The 22959-nt window shown below is 45.0% G+C and overlaps 1 protein-coding gene across 3 annotated transcripts; it reads left to right on the top strand.

The window, feature by feature from the left end:
* Positions 1 to 11119: 11119 nt before the first annotated feature.
* LOC117048618 (triggering receptor expressed on myeloid cells 2-like) lies at positions 11120 to 22797 on the top strand. 3 transcript variants are annotated; one of them, XR_004426860.1, is made up of 5 exons: positions 11120 to 11224; positions 14364 to 14705; positions 15928 to 15982; positions 21402 to 21566; positions 22508 to 22797. XR_004426860.1 is itself a non-coding variant. In XM_033152672.1 (4 exons), exons 1-4 carry the CDS (start codon positions 11182 to 11184, stop codon positions 21484 to 21486), a joined length of 528 nt encoding a protein of 175 aa, XP_033008563.1. In that variant the 5' UTR covers positions 11120 to 11181; the 3' UTR covers positions 21487 to 21671. The 3 variants fall into 3 exon arrangements, 1 of the variants encoding a protein (XP_033008563.1); XR_004426859.1 differs by having other exon boundaries at positions 14361 to 14705; positions 22508 to 22795; XM_033152672.1 differs by lacking the exon at positions 22508 to 22797 and having other exon boundaries at positions 14361 to 14705; positions 21402 to 21671.
* Positions 22798 to 22959: the final 162 nt, after the last annotated feature.

Below are 22959 nucleotides of genomic sequence, written 5' to 3'. Positions count from 1 at the left end.
CGCACCCCAGTTCCTGTTCACCGCACCCCAGCATCGCACCCCAGTTCCTGTTCGTCGTACCCCAGTTCCTGTTCGTCGTACCCCAGTTCCCGTTCGTTGTACCCCAGATCCTGTCTACCGCGCCCCAGTCCCTGTGTCACCGTTCCCAGGTCTTCAGGCATCGTTCCTGCTTGTGTTTTCGGACTTGCCGCTATTGACAGCTTTTGACAGCTGTTTGACAGCCTTCCGGGTTTTCGGACTTGCCGCTATTGACAGCTTTTGACAGCTGTTTGACAGCCCTCCGGGTTTTCGGACTTGCCGCTATTGACAGCTTTTGACAGCTGTTTGACAGCCCTCCGGGTTTTCGGACTTGCCGCTATTGCCAGCTTTTGACAGCTGTTTGACAGCCCTCCGGGTTTTCGGACTTGCCGCTATTGACAGCTTTTGACAACTGTTTGACAGCTCTCCGTGTTTTCAGGACTTGCCTCTATTGACAGCTATTGACAGCTTTTGACAGCTATTTGACAGTTCCCTGTGTTTGTTTCCAAACTTGCTGCCTTTTTGACAGCTCGCCTTCGAAAGCTTACTTTGACAGCTTCTCCTTAAAGATGAACTCCATCACGGTACTCTTCCTTTTCCCTTTCCTGGGCAGTCCCCTCGCTTGGACCTCTGAACACTGCCCTGGAATAATGACTGACCACCAATACCTGGACTTTCACCTTTTGGAACAGGGCGGCAAGCAAAATCCGGACCGGATTGGGGATTTTGATTTCTGTCTCCCTGAAAGCAGGACCCTGTTACGCCACTCACTGGTCCCCAAGATGAATGGGACACAGCAGTGGGAACTGTTTGTACGCTCCAAGGACTATAGGAGGCTGGGCTCAGCCTCCGTCATTCTAGATCAAGGGAGGTATCGCCTTACCTGTGCCAATGGCTCATACCTCCTCTTTAGCCATGGAGAGGTATCCAAGAGCCCTAATTGGACTGAAGTGCAGCAAGGTGGGGGCTCCCACACTTTTACTGACACTTCCTCTCCCCCCACGCAAAACCTCATTTTTGGGTTTCAATGTACCCGCCTGGTGCCACCGCCTTCCAGACCCCTGATCCAAGGTATCTGCCTGAGACGTTTCTGTTGCTTATGGGACCTGGGTCCCACCGAAGACTGGAGGGGCTCTGACTACCTGGAGGGCTGGTATCATCCCATCCTACCCTCAGACCCACCAGTTTGGGATCACACCGGACCCCTGCGATGTGGAGGAATTGCCAAGACAACCTCCCTTTTAAACACCACTGATCCCCTTCACCCGGTTGGAACTGCTCCACGTCGCCTGGCTGCCGACCCTTCTATCCCTGAGCCAGACTTCCTCTCATCATGGGATCAAAACTCCTTCATCCAACTCCTTGGCAAGGTGGCCAAGGAGACAGAATACCCGAACTGCTGGATTTGTGCCCATGCCCCAAGCCACCTCCGGCAAGGACTTCCCCTGGTTCCTTTTGCAGTCACCCTGGAACAGCTCCGCCTAGGAAACGTGGCTTCGTGGAACCTCACTGCCTTAAACCTCACCCACCAGTATCTGTATCTCACTGGTCCTACCCACGGACCCCTCTGCCGTGTTTTCTCTGGAGATGGTGCCTCAGTGGGGACTAGTTCCTGCGACACCTCTCTGGAAATCCACGAGAATGGACAAGTGACTGTTAGTACCCAATCAAAATCACATTTGGCTACTGACCTTCCATCAGCCTGGGCGCTGGCAGTAGGTGCCAATCCAGTGGACCAGACCTCGCGCCCCAACATCGCCTTCCTCCACAGCTTCGCCTCTGGCAGACTCGGGACTGACCTAGCCGGACTGTGGTGGATCTGTGCCCACCGTGCCTACCGATGGGTAAGCCCCCACATGTCTGGCTCCTGCTACCTAGGGTACATAGTCCCAGGGGTACGCGTCACCCAAGACCTACCTACTGGGAGACTGCGAAATAAGCGGGAGGAGCAGGCCCTCTCCGACCTGTCTGATGTGGCTGCAAATGGAGAGACCTGGGGAAGAGCCCTATTCCCAGCATACGGCGCCGGTTCAAACCACGTTGATATCCTGAGGCTCACCGATGTCCTCCTCAAATTCATGCGGGAGGCCGAGCAAATCACGGATTCACTGACCACCGAACTCTCACAGGTGAGACAACTTGGAATTCAAAACCGAATTGCTACGGACTTTTTATTATCAGCGGAGGGCGGGACTTGTGCTCTGATTGGCTCCGAGTGTTGCACATATGTGACAGATCAAACCCTGAACATTACAGGACATTTGAACAACATCCACCGCCTGACCTCCACTTTGCACGACATTCAACATGAAGGAATGTCAGACTTTGATCTTTGGAGCTGGTTGCCCAACCTGGGGTGGGCAAAACAACTTTTAAAGGGTATTTTTCTGGTCATCATAGTGATAGTGTTGTGCATGTTAGTGCTTTGTTGTATCTCTCGTTGCTGGACCCCATGCTGTTCTTTGACCCGCTGTCCTTTAAACCCACCTTCCTCCTCCATGTTTCCCCTCCGGGCTTACTATCATGGCCAGCCCACCTTCCCTGAATACGTCCAATTAAGACACCTGGGGGAAGGTGAGTACCAAGTTACGGAGGTGTAGGTGTGGAGAAAAGGATTTGTGGTTCTGCGAACCAGATTACAAATCTTATCTCCAAGTGCGGGACTGATAGGGAAATTTACCAGCCATCACCTTCCCCCACCGCTATGCCTTCCCGGTAGCGAGTGCGGGACTCGTAAAAATCGCTAAAAGCCCGACGATGAGCGGGCATTCTTTCTCCCCCCCTTTTCCGGCCATTCCCCTCCACTTTCCAAGTCACACAAGCACCACATAAAACCCTCGCGATGAAGGGTTCCCCAAAATCCCAATCTGCGTTCCGAAAAGCCCCTGGAAAAGCGCTTCTGTCAAACAGCGCTCCGCTGGTCTCCATTTTCTCAATGAACGGGAAACCCACCAATCAGGAGCATGCATCCAGCTCAGCCTGCAAAATGGAACGTTCAGGTCAGCTACTATGATTCAATCATCACCTTCACGCTTGACTGAACACTAAGTGGGTTTTGACAGGCTCCCTGCTGGGAGAACAATGGAATCGAAACCAAAATGTAACCAGTTGAGGAAACTATTAATTATAACTTGCAACAATGTATCAAATGGACAATTTAGACGCTGGGTGGCCCAATTTTGACAGCTCGAAATATTTATTATTGTAAAAATCCACAACTCCTGAACGCAGTGTCCGATTTGCCTGGTTCGGGTGTCTATTTGCTCCTTGTAAAATAACCTTTCCAACCCCTCGGTCCCCGCCATCCTCCGATCATCAGAAGTATATTATTTCGAGACTGCATAATTTTTGGACTCTCCACTCAGTGGCTTTCATAATCCCCTAAGCAGAGAGTCACGTCCGCAGGAGGAGATACCCCTCCCGGTAATCCAGTCAAGCACCCATCCATCAGCTACCATGGCAGCAGACATCCTCCTAGGAGCTTTCTATTGTCCTGACGCAGAAGAAACCTTCAATGTGTATTGCACCCACCCTAGATCCATTCATCGGTTCCTGCCATCCTTCCTGATATGCAAAACTTGTTTTTCCCCTATGTAAATTTTACTGTAACCTCCTCTCTCCCCTCCCCATCTCTGACGTTTCTGTGATGTATTTCGCTATGTATTCTGGGCTATCGCGGGAACTTTTAAAAGTCCAGGACACCCTTTGTTCGGGGTTCGGATCCTCCTGAACCTTGTTGCGCAATAAACTCCTTTGCTTTTGCTCCAATCTCCGGCTGGTCTCCATTGCCTCCGCAGCGAACCACGGGCTTCCTCCGTAGGACCGGGAGCTGAGCCTTCTCGACCCGGTAATTTCCGTAACAATACTTTTCTCTTCTCCCCAATATCGAAGTTACACTAAAATCCTGGGCACCTCAATTGTTTTCTACGGGGCAGCAATCCACCAAGGAAGACCATCAGAAAAGGCTTAAAAACAAACTAAGAATCTAGCACATAATGTATCTAGCCTTCTCTTTGTCTAATTGGCTAGATCAGCTTGCCTAAATGTCAGTCATTGCTATAACTTCATTGACTAAAAATACTGAAAAGTGTGAGCTGGCTAGTTTCTCACAAAAACAAATGAGGAGAATAATGCCTGCACATTTTGCATCATATATCAGGTTTTATAAATGCTAGAACTTTATATATATATATAAAAGAATGCTGGCAATCTGGGGGTTGTGGTTCTTCAGGGGGCAATTGCACCCCTAGCCTCACCTCCCCCCCCCCGACACCCATGGATTGAACTTGTGACCTTCTTGTACACTACCACTAAGCTATGGTTAGAATTCAGATGCCATCCGCACTCACAACCAAAGATGGACAAATCTGTCAATTTAGTTTCTCTGTTTCTCATTTTCCCAATTGCAAGTTCTCCACATTTCCACATTAGTTTGCTTAAAAAAAAAATCCTCATGAAAACCCATTAGTATTCTAGTGCCAATTTCTCCTAATATGCAAAGCCATTTCCCCTAATATAGTGATTTTTGGTATGTTATTTTCACCAATCTATGCATTTATACACACATTTGACCCTAGCACATGCTTTTTTGTACGAGTTACTTGGCTGGAGAGATGCATTGCAAAATCTGGGCAAGTGCAAAGTCAAAGGATGCCTGTGTTTCTGTTTGCATACTGTTTCAAAAAGTGTGGCTGCACTAGGTTTGCCTTTAAATGTGAACTGAATCAAATTTCTTACCCATCCTTACATAACAACTATTACCCATCTCTAGCTAAAACAGCGCTTAAACTTCTACAAATTCTCCCAGTTCTCTCAAAGTCTGCAGCCTCTCTGTAATGCTTATAATGACATTAGCTATAAAACAAAACAGTCTCTTCTTCCTTCTGTCCAAAGTTTTTCCCTTGCATGCTTCTCACTTGGGAGGTTCCTGGGCTTACTCTAGGCATACCTTTCATCTCTATCTAGCACTTTGCTGTCTGTCATTTGGGGAGGGGGAACCTGTGGCCCACAATGTTGCCAGACTTCAACTCCCATCAACCCTAGCCAGCAAGGCTAATGGCCAGAGATGATGAAAGTTATGGTTGAGCAACTCCTGGAGGGTTGCAGGTTCCCCATCCATACTGCCTATGAGAGGGGAGAAGTGGCAACTTAGTTTGAAATCATCTCTGTTCCAAGTCTGTCCAGTCACACCATGCCCAAAATGACTGGCTCGAGCTGAGCACTACTTCTCATAAGTCAGCGAGGTGGAGCTAGCTATGGAAAAAACTGCCAGGTATGCTTCTGAGTCCTCAATGATGGATCAAGCCTTGGTCATTGCCAGCAGTGTGGTCACAGAATCCCCTCTAGTGGTCGTTGGTTGCATTACAGGCCTCTCATGAGTAGGGACTACTTACAGGTTAAGTGTGAATTGTTTTTATTTCTGATCCTTGTATGCCCTCTAATGGCTGAAAAGCATCAGTCACAGGAAGGGAACCTTCACTCCAATGAGCACGGACATCATCAGCTCCGCCACTGAAAACACACATTTCCCAAATCCTTTTTGTGCATCAAGGAAAAGCGGGCCACTTTGACAGACAGCATGATGGATGAAACAGACCTATGGCCTACCAAAGCAAGACGGTTCTATGATTATTACTGCAATTTGATGTGTGCTGCTTTCCACATAAATGTCCCGTGAGGAAGCTCACAACACAACGGGAAATGTCAAGACGTAAGTAACACAAGAAGTGGCATTATATTGAGCCAGACCATTGGTCCATCTAGCTCAGGGTTGGCTACACAGAGGGGCAGGGGGTTCTCCAGGATTCCAGACAGGGGCAGTCACAACCCCTACCTGAGCATGCTAGGGATTGAACTTGGCACCTTCTGCATGCAGAGCAGATCTCTGCCACTGAGCTATGGACCTTCATTCCAGTAAACAGTCTAAATACCAAGTAATTTTGAAACATAATGGAGCAAGCCAAGTAATTTTGATAACACAAGCATCATAACAATTTAAATTCGTTCTATATATTAAAAAGCAACAACCACTGTTATCAGTACCATATTATTTGTCAATTGCTCAAATTTAGGAAGCAGAGTCAATTGTGAAAACTTTCCAGGGCAGCCAGGCATTAAAAACAAACAAACAAACAAACAAACCCATAACCAGCAGCAGCCAGTTCCTCAAAAGTGCCAAGAGCAGGAAATAGCAAGCAGATTTCTTGCACCGTCTACCAGATGATCTCTCACTATGTTCTGGCGCAGGTCTTAAAAACTTCAGCAGCAAAAACACTTGTGTTCTGCCTCTTTCCTTGAGCTCTGGCTGTTCCTACAGTGGCTGGAGGGCCTGTGGTCGCTGCAGAAGGATACCCACAGAAACCCACCTCTTCAGCGAAGCAGGTGTTTTCAATTGTCCCAGGTTAGGCCTCACCCCACAGCTAGATTCTTAGGAGCTGGGTGGCCTCAACCTACGTTTCCCCTGAGGAAGCTTGCCTTATCTTGGCAGAACTAGCAGGAACCAGAGGAGGAGGAGGAGGAAGCAGTTGCTCTTCCTTTGCTTAGCTTTGGTTCCATCGATATGACCCTTGAGTACATAATCCTATATCTGGGATAACACAGTTCCCCAGTTCACACACCCTGGCAAAACCATTGCTCATTCGCTTCTGGGCAACCCGTCCAATGGTCTTTTGGAGGCAGAGCCAGAGGCAAAAGTGGGTGGAGCAAATGATTAATTCTTACCTTTGATTGGCTTGCCACCCATTCCTTTGAAAAATGGGACCATCCTTTTTTTTAAAAAAAAGTAATCAATTTTTTTAAAAAAATTGTATCATTTTTTTAAAATAATAATAATAATAAATGTTCTGTTTTGAACTTGGACCTCATCTTCCTCAAAACTGTGCAGCCAGGGGGTGGGTCCAGTCACTGGTGGGAGGAAAGGAGCGAGAGAGGCTGAGTGGGGGTTTGTGCAGGGAGAGGGTTGGTCCATGGGAGAAGCTGAGTGACAGTGATTGCAGGACACGGGCAGAGGGTGCAGTGGGTCTGGGAGGAGGTGTTTGAGAGAGATTTAGTGCGGGCAGAGGGTGGGATGCAGAGAGTGAGAAAGGGTTTGCACGGGCCTGCTGTGGTGGAGAGTGGCAGAAGAGTTTGCACAGACACAGGGTTGGTAGGAGTTGGAGAGAGGGGGTTTGCATGGGCCTGGTCCCATGAAGTCTCAGGGGAGAGAGTTTTTGTGTGGGCACAGGGTGGGTCAGAGAGTGAGGGGGAGGGGTTGCACAGACCTTCCCAGGTCTGTCCCAAGGGCCATTTCAAGATATCTGGAGGGCTGCATTTGTCCCCCAGGTCTGAGCTTGCCCACCCATGCCATAATGAATGATTTACTGCAAACACAGGAATTTCTCCCACTTAGCTCCTCCCCTAGAGTGAGTGGGGGCAACAAACCACACTCAGCATTATGGCTGAACCAGAGATTGTAGATTATTTCACTCAAGCCAAGAACAAACCTTAGCTTCACATTGTGGTTTGTTTGGGGATGAAACTGTTTAGAAGAAATTTTTTTTTGAGTGAATGATTTAATTGTTAAAAAGTATTTTAAGATTTGGTGTTTAAGCTATCATTTATATTTGATTAAGTAAAATTAAGTGTATCAAGAAATAAGGTAAATGTTAGTGGAATAAGATATAAAGCTACCTATAACGTATATACGATTTTGAAGACAGTGGAGGGAACGGGGGAAGTCCCCTGAATAGAGAAGAGTATAATAAGAAAATTACAAAGATAAGTGTTGGTTAAGGTTTGTATGTGTTTTTTGCTTTATGACTGTTTATATTGTTATTGTTTTAAGTGTTTTATGTATTGTGTTTTTATGGTGTTCATGTTTATGTTTATGCTGTGTTTTTTCTTTTCTTTGTTTTAATGGAAAATAATAAAAATCTTTTTAAAAAAAAAAAAAAAGAAACAAACCATGATCCCCAGTGCAGACATGACTCTAAGCCAGGGGTCAGCAACCTTTTTCAGCCGTGGGCTGGTCCACTGTCCCTCAGACCATGTGGTGGGCCAGACTATATTTGGGGGGGGGGGAATGAATGAATTCCTATGCCCCACAAATAACCCAGAGATGCATTTTAAATAAAAGGATACATTCTACTCATGTAAAAAGACGCTGATTCCCGGACCGTCCGTGGGCCAGATTTAGAAGGCGATTGGGCCGCATCCGGCCCCTGGGCCTTAGGTTGCCTACCCCTGCTCTAAGCCAAAGAATGTGGGTTTTTGCTCCTACTTGTGCTAGGGCAGCCATATGACAGGTGAATGCAGCACTGATGACAACTTTGCCACAGACCTTCCAGATGTAATCCCCCAGACAGAATGTAAGATGTGCAACTGGCCTGGAGCTCTGTGCAAACAAGTACAGCTAATTTGCAGAAATAAAATGCACCAGCCTGGTTCATCTGTCTAGACCCTCCGAGCAGTGATGCTCTAAACCCAAGCAACCGGGGGGGGGGGGCAATTAAGGCGATGGAAGCACAAAAGCAACACACACTGTACACAGTTGCTGTGAGGTGTGAGTCATTAAACCTTACACAAGCACACCCACAGTGTACAGCTGTGAAAAGAGGCAGCCAAGGAGAAGTGGTAGGAACGCGTAGGATATTTGCAGATGCAAGCAGACAAGAGGAACTGCTAAACAAAGCAAAGAGCAGACAAGGATCATGGGGGACAAAAGAGGAACAGGAAGTACAGTTCCCAAGTTTGTTAATACCCAGCTCCCAGAAAGCACCATCAAATGTTAACACAAAATGCTAGAAAACTCTCCAGGAGCCCCTTATTTTCCTGAGGAACTGAGATGCTAAATTCAATGATGACAAAACTAAAGAGGGCCTTCTAATGCCAGTCTGGTTTTAGGATATAAGATGCTATGGTGCCGCGGGTGGTGCTGTGGGTTAAACCACAGAGCCTAGGGCTTGCTGATCAGAAGGTCTGCAGTTCGAATCCCCACGACGGGGTGAGCTCCTGTTGCTTGGTCCCTGCTTCTGCCAACCTAGCAGTTTGAAAGCATGTCAAAGTGCAAGTAGATAAATAGGTTATGCTCCAGCGGGAAGGTAAATGGCGTTTCTGTGTGCTGCTCTGGTTCGCCAGAAGCAGCTTAGTCATGCTGGCCACATGACCCGGAAGCTGTAAGCTGGCTCCCTCAGCCAGTAAAGCGAGATGAGTATTGCAACCCCAGAGTCATCCACGACTGGACCTAATGGTCAGGGGTCCCTTTACCTTTTATGCTATGGTGCCAACCTTGTGTGGCATTGCTACATATCAGGAACACAGAGACTATGCCCAACACAGAAAAATATGATCTGCAGGTTTCCACAAAGCTTTTCCAATCATTATCGATGGCATGTACTCAAGCTTGTTCACTTCTTTAAAGATATGGGGTGCACTTCTGCCACTCTCATGTGTGTAAGAAATTGCTCTCAGGATCTCATATCTGCAGTATTCTCTGTTTTGTCCAATTATATGTGCACAGACTGTGTACCTAACAAGTGAACCCAGTGCAGTAAGTATGACACACACTGAATCATGTTCACTTATATAGCCTGTGAACCTGGCTATTAGTTGCAGATTTCAAGAACTTGCACAAATCTCTGCAAATTGCCAGGGATGTCAGTGGAACTTCAATGGGCATCAGCAATGATGAGCAGGCATGGGTTGTGGCTGGGGATCAATGCCTATCATCATGACTTCCTCTTCTGAGGCAGCTGTCCCTCTCCCGCTTTCAGGTTCTAGGTAATCAATTTATACCAGCTGCCATTCAGATTTTTCAAGCTAAAGTGTCATCCCAGCTACTGTACTTTTTGGGATCCCAATATGGATACAAGCATATAATAGTGATTTAAATAAGATACACTCAAGTTTCTTGAGACGTATCCTCGGGCTCCCAAATTCAATCGAGTATGAGATGGTGTGTGCAAAAATTAGGTTAGGTATATACACAATGGAATATTGGGCATGGACTAGCACTATAAAATACTGGCCACATTGCCATTTTCATTACCAGCCTTCAAGTATGCTTTCCGATTTACTTAAGGACTCCTATAAATCCAGATGGCTCCAACTCATACATAGCAGAATTAGATCTATTGGTATTGACTCAGAATTATTGCATAATTCTAGTGAGCTATATATTTATTGCAATATCTAAATTAAATTAAGGGATATTGAAAAACAAAACATCGAGTCAGCTGTAAATAAAATCTGCTCCCCCAAATTCTATGGTTTAAATACAACCGATAACAGGATCACTTATAGTTCTAGCCCAACGCAGGGCATTTATGTTAGCCCAACTGAACGTTTTCCCCTCAGATTTTGTTAAGGGCAGATATTTAAACATCCCTAGAAATGATAGACACTGAAGATGTCATTTGAATGTGCCAGACACTGTAGAACATATTCTTTTCTACTGTCCACTGCACAACCAGCTACATAAACACGTGTTATCCCCCTTTTGGGGTATTTAAACATCATGGCACAATGAAAATATCAGATTCTACCTGTCTGATATTAACCAGAAGGTAACTGCAAGGGTGACTGAGTTACTGTCAATAGTATCTCTTAGAGTGGTAAATGGCACAATTCAGCAGGAAGACACTCCAATGAAAATTTCTGTTACTATATATCTTCTATATGCCTGTTGTCTTTGTCCATGGAGTTTTCTTGGCAGGCATACTGGAGTGGCTTGCCAGTTCCTCCTCCAGGTGGATCACGTTTGGTCCAAACTCTCCACTATGACCTGTCCATCTTGACCTGTCCATAGCTTCCCTGAGTAATTCAAGCCCCTTTGCCACGACAAGGCAGTGATCCATGAAGGGGATCCATATGTCTTCTATGGCTGCTTATTTGTTTAAATTTTTGTATATGGATGTTTTAAGATGATCTGTATCTGTAATGGCTAATAAAGGTTTGGAGAAAGAGAGCTGTCAGGTTCTAGATCCCTCTCCCTGGCATAGCACTGCTGATCCCTACATTTTCAGTACATTTTGCTGGTGTATTGCTTAATCCACAACAGAGAGTGACAGATGTTCCTCTTCTGTGTCCTTTGTGTCTAGTAAGGCAAAACAAAAAACAACTGTCGTTGTGCAAGACTCCGTTTTCATCTTTACTTGCGAATCTTCTCTCTTTATCTGCTGGAGTGAGATGGAGAACTTTGTGCATCTCATCTTCTTGGTCTCCTTGTCAGGTATGAGATTTAGAATCCTATGCTGGTTGGATAAGTGGGTGATAAGCAAGCTATAGGAACAGATTATAGTATGAATGGGTCAGATAAGAACTGGGTGGATATGCATGCATGATAGGCAAGGCACAATTATTCCTGCTGAAAACAAACTATCTGGACTAAAACTTTTTTTACTAAAAAGTCATTCTTAATTTGCCAAGCACCAGTGGGTACACCTTGCTTGCTTCTGCCGTCTCCACGTGGCACACTTTGCAAATTGCATTGAATGGGATAATGGGCTAGATATAGTGCATATGGAAAGTTATGTCCACAGTGCAAGAGACTGAGCTAAAGGAGTCTGTTGGGTCTGTCCTCTGGCTGTATAGACCTAACATTCTATCATTCTGTACAGCAGATACAAGATTACGGAAACCTCAAACTGTGATCAGCCAAAGGGCAAAGCAGAAGCACTCTGTGCTAGATGAGAACATAAGGAAAACCCAGCTATATCAAGCCAGAGGCCAACCATTCCAGCGTCTTGTTCTCACAATGGCAAACCAGATGCCTATGCTAACGCTACAACAGTGGAAGTTGAAGAAAGCCATCATGGCTATTAGCCACTGATAGCCTTATCCTCCATGATATTTATGCTTACTTTTAATTATTTATCCGCTTGCTTGCTTGTTTCACATCCCACTGTATTCGTTGGGTGCAGTGCAGTTTACAGCAGCTTATCTAAATGTTTGTACCCTCCTCTTTGCCACAGAGGAGGGCTGAAAATGGGCAAGGAATGGCATAGCAATGAGATAAGAAGAACTTGAATCATGACTGGATGTGTTTAGCAAAAATATTTGTGTGGATCAGAAGCAGTAGTTAAAAACAGTCATTGGAGGCTGTGAGTTTAAGGGATGGCGATGTGGAGGGGATGCTAAACCCTTTCTCATCCAGCCATTTTTCTTCTTCTCAATCCTCTCCTCCACCATTTTTCACCTCTAAGGAGAACACAACACACACACTATTAAAGGTTGTTGTTGTTGTTGTTCAGTCGTTCAGTCGTGTCCGACTCTTCATGACCCCATGGACCAGAGCACGCCAGGCACGCCTATCCTTCACTGCGTCTCGCAGTTTGGCCAAACTCATGTTAGTAGCTTCGTGAACACTGTCCAACCATCTCATCCTCTGTCGTCCCCTTCTCCTTGTGCCCTCCATCTTTCCCAACATCAGGGTCTTTTCCAGGGAGTCTTCCCTTCTCATGAGGTGGCCAAAGTACTGGAGCCTCAACTTCAGGATCTGTCCTTCTAGTGAGCACTCAGGGCTGATTTTTTAAGAATGGATAGGTTTGATCTTCTTGCAGTCCATGGGACTCTCAAGAGTCTCCTCCAGCACCATAATTCAAAAGCATCAATTCTTCGGCGATCAGCCTTCTTTATGGTCCAGCTCTCACTTCCATACATTACTACTGGGAAAACAATAGCTTTGACTATACGTACCTTTGTCGGCAGGGTGATGTCTTTGCTTTTTAAGATGCTGTCTAGGTTTGTCATTGCTTTTCTCCCAAGAAGCAGGCGTCTTCTAATTTCGTGACTGCTGTCACCATCTGCAGTGATCATGGAACCCAAGAAAGTGAAATCTCTCACTGCCTCCATTAAATCTCTCACTGCCTCCATTAAAGGTTACCAATGTGAAAAATATACATCATTCTGTAAGGGAATGAAAAGGACCAACACATATACAAAATATTATTGATTGCAAGGGAGTTGCACTGGTGTGAACACAACCTTTCAAAGCTGCAACAAAATGCATTCTGGACCATGAAGCAACATGAAACTGTTTATTCAGGCAGCAGATTCCATTTTTCCCTTTTCCAGCTCAGAAAAGGGGTTGAAGGTGATTCTGAATTCAAGTGCAAAAATCTTGAAGTAATTCCCTTATGCAGTGGAATCACCTGTGTCAAGAAAAGATGAACTGGAAAGAGCTCCTCTGTCTCTGTTGATAGATTTCCTTCTCTCAAAATTGCTAAATCATAGAATCATAGAACTGTGGAGCTGGAAGGGACCCCGAGGGTCATCCAGTCCAACCCCTTGCAATGCAGGTAGAGAGCTCTTCCAAATTACCTGTTTGTTGACCATTCATCCCAATTTGTTGCACAAATTTGCACAGAGGTTGTACGAGGTTATATTGAGCATGCATCCTGATTTGTTTGCGTGGAGGTTATATGACATCACCGAACATCACCATTATCCCACACTTTGCATTACATTTCCCCATTATTTTTCTAACTCCTCCAAATATGCAGGTTTCGGAGAGAGGGTTTGTTCTGCCAGACCATCAAATCCACTTTGTTCAACCTAACTTTCCCACCATATGATTGAAAGAGCATGCTGCTCTTCCACAATCCCCATATTGCACAACTCTGGAGCAGGACTTAAGGCAGAGGCAGCATGCGTGAGTCACATCTGACCAAATCATACTTTACATTACTCATGGGTTTTTTTTTTAAAAAAAAAATGTGCTTAAGCTAGCCATTTTTATTTTGAAAAAGAAGCAGATTTGTGGGCTTCTGATCCTGAATTCATTCCTGGTACAAATTGACAGCCTGCTGCATATTGCCCCCCACCAGCTGCTATGTGCCGCTGTAAGTAAAGTTAACAGCACTTGGGGGGGGGATAAACAGCCACAGGAGGAGAATTTTCAGCCAGAAATCAGCATGGGGCCTGACCTAGATCAGGAGCATGTTCTGGATTAAGGCCCCACACAGCTGCTGCTGCTGCTGCTGCTGCTGCTCCTCCTTCAAACAAAAAAAAGCATGAATATAACAATGCTTTTAATAGGCCTTAGACCTGGCCCCAAGGTATCACATCTATTAAAACAGCCCAGTGATGCAGAGACTTCAGAGACCTCAAGGTTTGGCACAAACTGAATTTTGAAGAGTTGTTGACTAAAGCAATTTGCAAGCAAATCAGCTGGGGTGTGGGTGGGTGGATTTGCCTTTTTACCTCGAGGGATCTCCTCCCCATTTATGCAGGTCATGTATATTGCAAGCTACATATACCTGAGCAATGTGGGTGGGGCTCTGGGTGATGTGGCCCCAGTGCTGTAATATAGTCACCTCCCATTACAAAAATGGAAGTATGGAATGCAACCCTTCTCTCCTTCCTAGAAGCATACGCGACTGAGGATGTTCCAACGGTGTATGGTGTCGAAGGAGAGCCCATCACCATCAATTGCACTTACAACCCCCAGGAGCACCAGTGGAGAGAGAAGAGTTGGTGCAAGCACATCAGTGAGATGTCATGCCAGCATGTTGTCAGCGCCCGGCGTTTTTGGATGCCGTTCCTCAAAAAAAGGAATGGCACCACTGCCATTGCCGACAACATCGAGAAGGGAATTCTCACAGTGACCATTGACCCATTCCAGAAAGAGGATGCTGGTTTGTATGAGTGCAAGGCGGAATTCTTGGGGACTACAAACATCCTGCAGAAAGTGAAGGTGGAAGTTCTGGCAGGTAGGTCCCACCAGAGTCTTTAATCAGCTGTAAGCCTTGCCTTTTAAATAGTCAATGTCTAAGATACAAAATTATGACCCCAAATAAGATATTAGACCCACTGTACAAAGACATGATGAAAAGGAGGCACAAACTTCTTGCTCAGCACAAAGGGGGGTGAGGAAGAGCTTTTTCTCACCCTTCTTGTATAGCCTTCCCCAGTGCTTTTTTTCCAGGGGGGTACGCAGGGGTACGCACACCCCTAAACATTTGTGAATCTAAGTTTGGTCTCATTGAGGGGCAGTATTTCAATATGAGTAGGAAAATGAGAGTACCCTGAACATTTTTTAAAGAAAAAAAGCACTGGCCTTTCCTATTTCAACAAAGATGGAAGACTTAAGCTACAAAGCAATGTCCTTAAGGCTGCAGTCTACACACTTGCCTGAGATTAAGTTCCATTGAGAACAATGAGGCTTACTTCCAAGTAGAGATGTATAGGGTTCCACTTCTAGTCCAAAACCTACAAGTGGTCTTTGGGCTCATCTATACTGTTGCTTAATGGGGATAGCTAGCTTCCTGTGCCTCCATTAATTCTGTGTTGCCTGAATGCCATTCTTCTCCAAATTACTGTCTTCTCATCTTTCTCTCTTCCTTAACCTGGTTTTCTAATACCCTCTCCTTTTTGGAGTATCCCTGGCATGTAAAACATCCTATGCCCAACAGTGAATTGATGGAGGTACAAGGAAACTTGCTATCCACAATGAGCAACAGCTGAGCCCATCATGTGTTTATTCCTGGTTGCGACAGCGGCCTGCTTTTAATCATTGCCTTGGGTAAAGGATCGGAAGGTAAATAGCGGTTTACTCTGATTGATCTCTGACTGATTTGCACTTGATAGACAATTGTCAGAAATCCTTGCCCAACAGCAGCAGCAACTAGAAAAAGCTTTCCTCCTCTGTACAAAGTCGCTGGGAAAACAAGTCTTGGGAGAAAACCAAGAGTGGATTTCTTGTGTGAAAGGACTAAAAAAAAATTGAATTTAGCACCAATCCCAAATCCCTGGGCAGAGCATATGCTCAGATGTACCTTGCTCCTTAATTATTAACATATGTCCACTTGCCTGGGCCACTATTCTGCACCAGCTGTGACTGGTGGATCTCAAGATTCTGGTAAAAAAAAATTGCCCACCCCTGCCTTAAGATGTTCTTTTTTGCCAGCTAAACTTCTGTGTTTCTGCCACCAGGTCTATGGGAGACTGAGGCACCTGAGGAGCCCAGAGCAGTGCACAGCATCTCCAGGTAAATCTGTACATTTGTTTTATTGGTAAGCCTCAGGCATATTGTCATATATGCAAATAAAGATACACATATACATGTATTTTGCCTATATGCAAATATTTACCCTGTCCTTCTGTGAGAAGTACTCTCAAGGGACTCAGCTATACAGCTGCAAATACAGTGGTATCTCGGGTTAAGTACTTAATTTGTTCCAGAGGTCCATTCTTAACCTGAAGCACCACTTTAGCTAATGGGACCTCCTGCTGCCGCTGCGCCACCAGAGCATGATTTCTGTTCTTAAGCGGAGTTCTTAACCTGAAGCATACTTAACCCGAGGTACCACTGTATAATGTTTTAAGTGCATTATACAAATGTGACTCTAGATGGCACTGATGGGATAATGGCAAACTCCATATATATTTTAAAACGTTAAAAAAAAAAACAATTTTCAGTGTTTTTTTATATCTGTTTGGATTCAGCCAAGGTAGCTTACATGGCAAAGTTGAAATGAATAATAACCATCAGAACACAAAAATAACAGCAGCACAGGAAACATCTCAGCACACACCTAAACGTCATCAGCTCGAGGCTGGGGGGTGGGAAGCTGGAATGAATAAATCCCATGCCAAGCTACTCTGGTATGGGGAGTACACAACAGGTTTTTAAGTAGCAAGCTTGGCAGTTCTTACTATAGATAGGATACAAATGCAGTCAAAGTTGAAGCCTGGTTTTTGATTAAGGAAATTTGGGTTCTTTCCCACGGATAGTTTGTGAAGCCATGTATGCATGGCATTAGCCACAATCCATGTCTATCCTGCAGATTATTGAGAAGTGCTGCGTTTTGGTGTGCTTCCCCCACCCTAAACCAGCTTTGATCTGATCTGAAAATGTTAAGGCGTATTAAGACATCCCACACACTGGTGAGTGACTCAGAAGCACATCCAGCCATATTGAGGTGTACAATAACATGCAGGTACTTTTTCAGGCAAGGAGTGGAGGAGGTAAGCAACCTTGCTGCATTTTAAGTTGGCAATATGCGCACAGTGATGAAGCTTGATGGCAGAGAGGAGAGGCAGATATAATGGCTTTAAAAGACTTACGTCCTTCCTTGGGACTTAATCGCTTTTTGGTTCAGCAGGTTTTTTAGATGGCCATGTGTATAAACCAATTAGTTCAAAATGTGGTGGTCCAGCTGCATTTGGAGACCTTTCTGCTCGTTCTGGTGAGTGAGAGGAACCAGACTCCTGCCCTGTTGGTTTCACTGTAGGAAGACAATAGCTTCCTTCACAATCTTGAGTGTCAAAATGTCTCCAAGGAAAGGTGAGGGCATGCAAGCACATGGACTATAGGAAGCTAGTAAAATAGATGCCACACCTCACCTCACTGGACCTGGGCCATTCCTGTTCAACATGTAGGCTGCAAAAAAAAATGTCATGGAGCAAAGCACCCCATCCAACTAAACTGCAGGGGATTGGAAGGACTCGGGTGTGTTTCCAATCCTTGGAATTAGATTTGCCTGACCATCTCTTGAGAAATTACCCTAATCATCATCTCCCCCCTGTGTCGCAGAAGGGAAAATGTATTCGAGGCCCTATTGAACCTTGCATTTCCTTGGAGATTTCCGATTCTCTGCATCCTCTACTCTTCTTGACTGGCACATCTCACCAGGGATATGCAAGATGATTCTGACATAGAAATTACCCATTCTCATTACAGCTCCTACACTTGTGTTGCTAGCAAGTGACAAAGGGTGGGCTCAAATAAATCTGCTAAATGTGATTACCTTGAACATAATTCACTGGGACTCTTCAGCTGTGACATCTCAGGGGTGATTCAGCTGTTATTTGCCCATGTAAGGCACAAACAGACATGCTGGTAGCAGGATTCCAAGCCAGGCCTATAAAGCAAGGCAGTGGGGGAGATTTAAAACACAGTATGAGGCGGCAGGTTAAACCACAGAGCCTAGGGCTTGCTAATCAGAAGGTCGGTGGTTTGAATCCCCGCGACGGGGTGCGCTCCCGTCACTCAGTCCCAGCTCCTGCCCACCTAGCAGTTCGGAAAGCACGTCAAGTGCAAGTAGATAAATAGGTACCGCTCTGGTGGGAAGGTAAACGGCGTTTCCGTGCGCTGCTCTGGTTCACCAGAAGCGGCTTTGTCATGCTGGCCACATGACCTGGAAGCTGTATGCCGGCTCCCTCAGCCAGTAATGCGAGATGAGCGCCGCAACCCCAGAGTCGGACATGACTGGACCCTTTACATTTTTATGAGGCTGCAGGAAGAGAAAGCTAACTCCATCCCTCTCCTATGCTTTTCTGATGAAACATGAATTAATGCAATACTTCATACCAGCGGCAGCCAATATGCTGCCCTCCAAATGTCATAGAATCATGGAGTTGGAAGAGACGCCAAGGGTCGTCTAGTCCAATTCCCTGCAATGCAGGAATCTCTATTAATGCCTATCTGACAGATAGCCATCCAACCTCTGCTTATAAATGCCAAGGAAGGGGAGCCCAACACCTTCTGGAGAAGTGTGTTCCACAGCTCTTACCATCAAAAAGTTCTTCCTAATGTTTAGTCAGAATCTCCTTTCTTGTAACTTGGATCCATTGGTTCGAGTCCCACCCTGAAGAACAGAAGAAGACAAGCTTTCTCCATCTTCCAATGTGATGGCCCTTTTAGCTAGTTGAAGGTGGCCGTCATATCTCCTATTAGTCTCCTCTAAACATACTCAATTCCCTCAACTAAGGCTTGTTGTTGTACTACAACTCCCATCAGCCCCAGCCAGAATGGTGGGAGTTGTAGTCCAATAGCATCTAGAGAGCACCATATTGGCAACCCAGCATTAAACATAGAGCTGCATTGAAAATGATCTGGAAACTTCAGCTGGTCCAAAATAGGGCAGCAAGATTATTTATTGTTAACAGGCTGAAATTGTGATATTATGCCAGTGCTTTGCTATCTGCCCTAACTTTCCAGCCTATTTCAAGGCTCAGTTCAAAGGTCTGGTATGACTTTTGAATAGCTTAGAGCCAGGGTACCTGAAGGGAACAACTCTCATATACCTGTCTGCACCCTAAAATAATATTCAGAGGCCCTTCTCCATCTGCCCACCCAAACCCCATTAGGCCAGGCAGAAGACTACTGAAGAGAAGACCCTTTCAGTGGTAGCCCCCTACTTGTGACAAGTCCTCCTCAGCAGGGCTCACTTGACATCTACATTGTGGTTTTTACTGCATCTGGATAAGGCCTCCCAGGCTTTTCAGTTTTAAAAGCATGTTTTGAGTACTTTTTTAGACCTCAGGACCTATTGGTTTTAGTTTAAAGTTGTTTTAACTGCTGTTTGATTTCATCTTCTTATAATATTTTTATATTTTATTAGGTGTGGGTGTTTTAAATGTACACCATCCAAAGAAATTACTGTTAATGGATAGTATGAAAATGCTGTAAATTAAGTGCTTTTTAACCATTTCCATACTGGTGGGAATTCTTTCCTGTTATATCCCCCGCCCCTAAAGTCAGAAAAGTTAGCTTTTAAAGAACTGGTTGGGGTACTGGTAGGGGAAGGGTTCATCCCCCCACCCCCAATCCATGCTCCCCTGCTTTATGGGGATTTGTCAGGAACCCAGTCTTGACACTCAGGATTGATGCCATCATGTGTACTTTGGCCCTTAGAGAACAGAATATTTCCAGTCTCTGTAGGAAGAGTTTCCACCCTTCATTAGGCTTCCATGTGGAATGCAAACTCTTGGCAGCAAAGTGAATTTTATACTTGCCAAAAGCTATGTTAAACAAATGGAACTTGACAGGAGGAACATTTTCAAAACACAATGAACTGTGAAGGAAGGCGAAAGCACCTCATAAATCTAGCCAAGCTAAAAAATCTTAACTTTCCTCTTCCATGTTAATGTTTAAGACCCTCAGTTCCATATCCCACTTCTTTTTTGCCACGGAGGCTCCATGTTTCATCCAGGCTCAGACCAGCTTTGCTTCAGCAACACAGCTGCATCACATTCCTTCAGACCGTGGCTGTGTACACATTGCCATCTTAAAGCACAGCCGGGTCATTCTTTTTTCTCAATGCAAGAACTAAATCCTGTTGGGAGGGATGGAGTAACACATTATACACTGTATTTCATAAGAAAGGACAGAATATATACGGATTGTGGCTAATGCCATGTGTACTCCGCTTCCCAACCTCAGCAGTGGTACCCCCACTGGATGCAGAGTGAATGGGAATGTGCACACAGCCCATGTCCTGGGCTACAGGGGAAGGCAACTCAGCAGCTAAAATCTGTAAAAAGCACTCCCCACTGCCCTGCCCTGAAGCTTGAGGAGATCAAGTGGCATCAAGGAGCACCCAAGACTGCATACTTGCTCCTTAAGGAGGAGTGTGAATCCATCAAGGACAGGACAAACCCCAAGACTTACCCCTCAACACCTCCATCTTGTCAGGCTATGGCTGGTGGCTGATGCAATAAAGATTCATTCATTCATTCATTCATTCATTGTCAGGCTCACTGTCCATTTGTTATCCATCATTTAGGGAACTATTCAAGGCCTCCTAAAAGTGGCATATAACAAGCAGAGCTGGGGACTTCTTCATATATAGGAGATACTGAACTTTGGTTATTCTTACACAGATGCTATTGCTGCATGTAATATTGACAAGAGTTGGAGGAGGGATCTTTGAGGTAGAGCCAAAAACCATCTAAGGGCAGCTTCTGATACCATGTATTACATTAGGTTCTTGCAACATCTATGAGCCCTGCAACTCTAAGCAACTTGAATGTTGAGTTGTGGCATCAAACAAAGGAAATAAGACTTGCACTGCAGAGTTTGGCTCTCTAGAGCGTTTATGTTAGTGCATCAACGGGGAAACTCTGGCCCACCAAATGTTGCTGAACTCTAACTCCCAGCAGCCCCCACACAGCATAGTCCACGGGCAGGGAGTTGTCATCCAACATCATCTGCAGGTCTACGAGTCCCTCCTTCCTGTGTTACTGCATACATAGTTAACTAGTTACGGGTAAGCTCCAAAATAATTTTGGAACATTGCACCTGAGTCCTCATTGCTTAAAGACCAATAAAACCGCTGCAGTTTCATTACTTCACTACTTCTGCATTTGCAGTGCAATTCTATTCAGAAGCAAGTTCCACTGTGTACAATGAATAGTTCCCTGAGTAAATCTGAAGGACCTATGATCAAGCAGTGTATAAATTTGATGAAACAAACAAATAAAGGAAATGACACCTGACATATTAATTAGAACTGGCAGTCGCTAGCTACCCCAAGTGAAATTGCTGCAATGTAAAACAGCAACAGCCATGCCAAGCAACCTCGAGTGGCTCAGTTGAGAAATTGTCCCCCCCTTCTTTATTATAATTCTTTTCACAATAAATTACCTGCTTCATGCCCTGTTGCATTTGTATCTTTCCAAAGCACCCTGTCAGATGCTGAAGTCAATCTTCACTTCCTTGTGGCTGGATTCTTGGGTTTCAAGCTCCTGGTTGCTGTAGTCATCTGATCGCTGCCAAGAGCAGTGCAGCAGACAGAAAAAGGATGAGAGCCATGGAGAAAATGAGCACGAGCTCTTCCCAATCACAGGTGATGTCAGTACTCCGAAGTGCAAGAGACTACTGAGAGCAGGGCTGCTGCCAGAGGTCCTTTTTAAATGGCTTCCACGAACATGAATGGGGATGCCATATCTTGTAGCAACCTAGTAGAATAGGGAACGTCAAGGTGAGTGCCTCACTGTTCTGTACCCTAGACCACCTCACAGAGCATTTTGGGGCATACAACCAGCTTACACAAGGAGCCAAAAATGCCAAGATGGGAGCCCAAATGTGTTTATTGTTTCCAGTAAGGTTGAGTGCCTCCTTGAGCTGAGTTGCCTATGTCTAGTCTAGACCTGAACTTAATGCCGCCCAGAATCACCTGTGACATCACAGAATCCTGGGGCCTGTTTTCAGTTACTGTGCAGAGCTACCAACAATGCAAACAGCACACAACCTTGGATTTCTGCATTGCTTCTTTGAATTGTGGCTCTCCTGGTGGCTGCCTTTTCTAGCCATGTTTTTCAGTTGCCCCCTCCCAAAGCTGATGGGTACATTCACAATACAAATTCATGACTTTCCACAATGAATCCTGATGACAAGTTCTGTGAAAATGCTGTAAATTTGTTGAGAGATATCCAGCAATCAAGCCCTGTTGCGCCTTCTGGAAAAACCCATGGCATTGCTAACCCCAAAATGGAAATAATGAGTCAGGAATTTAGTGTGATGCAATGGGCTTGTAGATCACGAGTTCTCTAAGTGACACATTTGAGGCATTGCTGTTTGTTCACAAGCTTTTAGAATGCATTGCTATTTCATTCTCCTACTCTGCCACCCCAATATTTCAACTGCAATTCATTTCTTTAAAAGTGAAGCTTGGTGTGCTGTATTTTAAATAGAGAAGATAACTTCATGAGGTAGTAGTGACCTTGGGTTATATTTGGAGGCCTGCTTCATTTAATTTCATAGCACATATGTCTTTCTCATTTCCAGGCTAAAAGGGAAAGTTTGGCATAAATGGGATGTGATGGAAAGACGAATGAGTAATAATTCAAAGATAGGTGCATAGAAATGGCTCCAACAGACAAGATGTGAAGGACATGCTTGCTTTCTCCTGTGGCTTGTGCCCCATGACCAATGCAAGGACTGTGGTGGTTCCATTTATAAAGCCAGATGTTGCCAGCAAGTCAAACTAAACAGCTTTGCTGTAGACAATAGAAGCACTTTTAATATTAGAAGCACTTTTAATATTATCTTGAAAACAGTCTGTACAGTGTAAGAATAAATGTAAGAATGTACATCTCTTTCTCTAAGTTTCTGTTGCAAAGGCAGCATAACAATAATTACATTCAGAAAAAGAAACAAATGGCTTACACAATATAAACTGCAAGAACTCAAAACAAAGATAATAAAAATAAATTGTAGTATGAACACATAATAGTTCC

This window comes from Lacerta agilis, chromosome 6 (assembly GCF_009819535.1).
Source record: "Lacerta agilis isolate rLacAgi1 chromosome 6, rLacAgi1.pri, whole genome shotgun sequence".
Lineage (NCBI taxonomy): Eukaryota > Metazoa > Chordata > Lepidosauria > Squamata > Lacertidae > Lacerta > Lacerta agilis.
This window is presented reverse-complemented; position numbering and strand designations above follow the sequence as displayed.

What these genes read in the sequence shown, in the direction of transcription:
- LOC117048618 (XM_033152672.1), top strand. Translation starts at nt 11,182, where the DNA reads ATGGAGAACTTTGTGCATCTCATCTTCTTGGTCTCCTTGTCAG. An exon ending in CTTCTTGGTCTCCTTGTCAG is followed by an intron (nt 11,225 to 14,360) that starts GTATGAGATTTA and finishes TCTCCTTCCTAG; the next exon opens with AAGCATACGCGACTGAGGAT. An exon ending in GCAGTGCACAGCATCTCCAG is followed by an intron (nt 15,983 to 21,401) that starts GTAAATCTGTAC and finishes ATCTTTCCAAAG; the next exon opens with CACCCTGTCAGATGCTGAAG.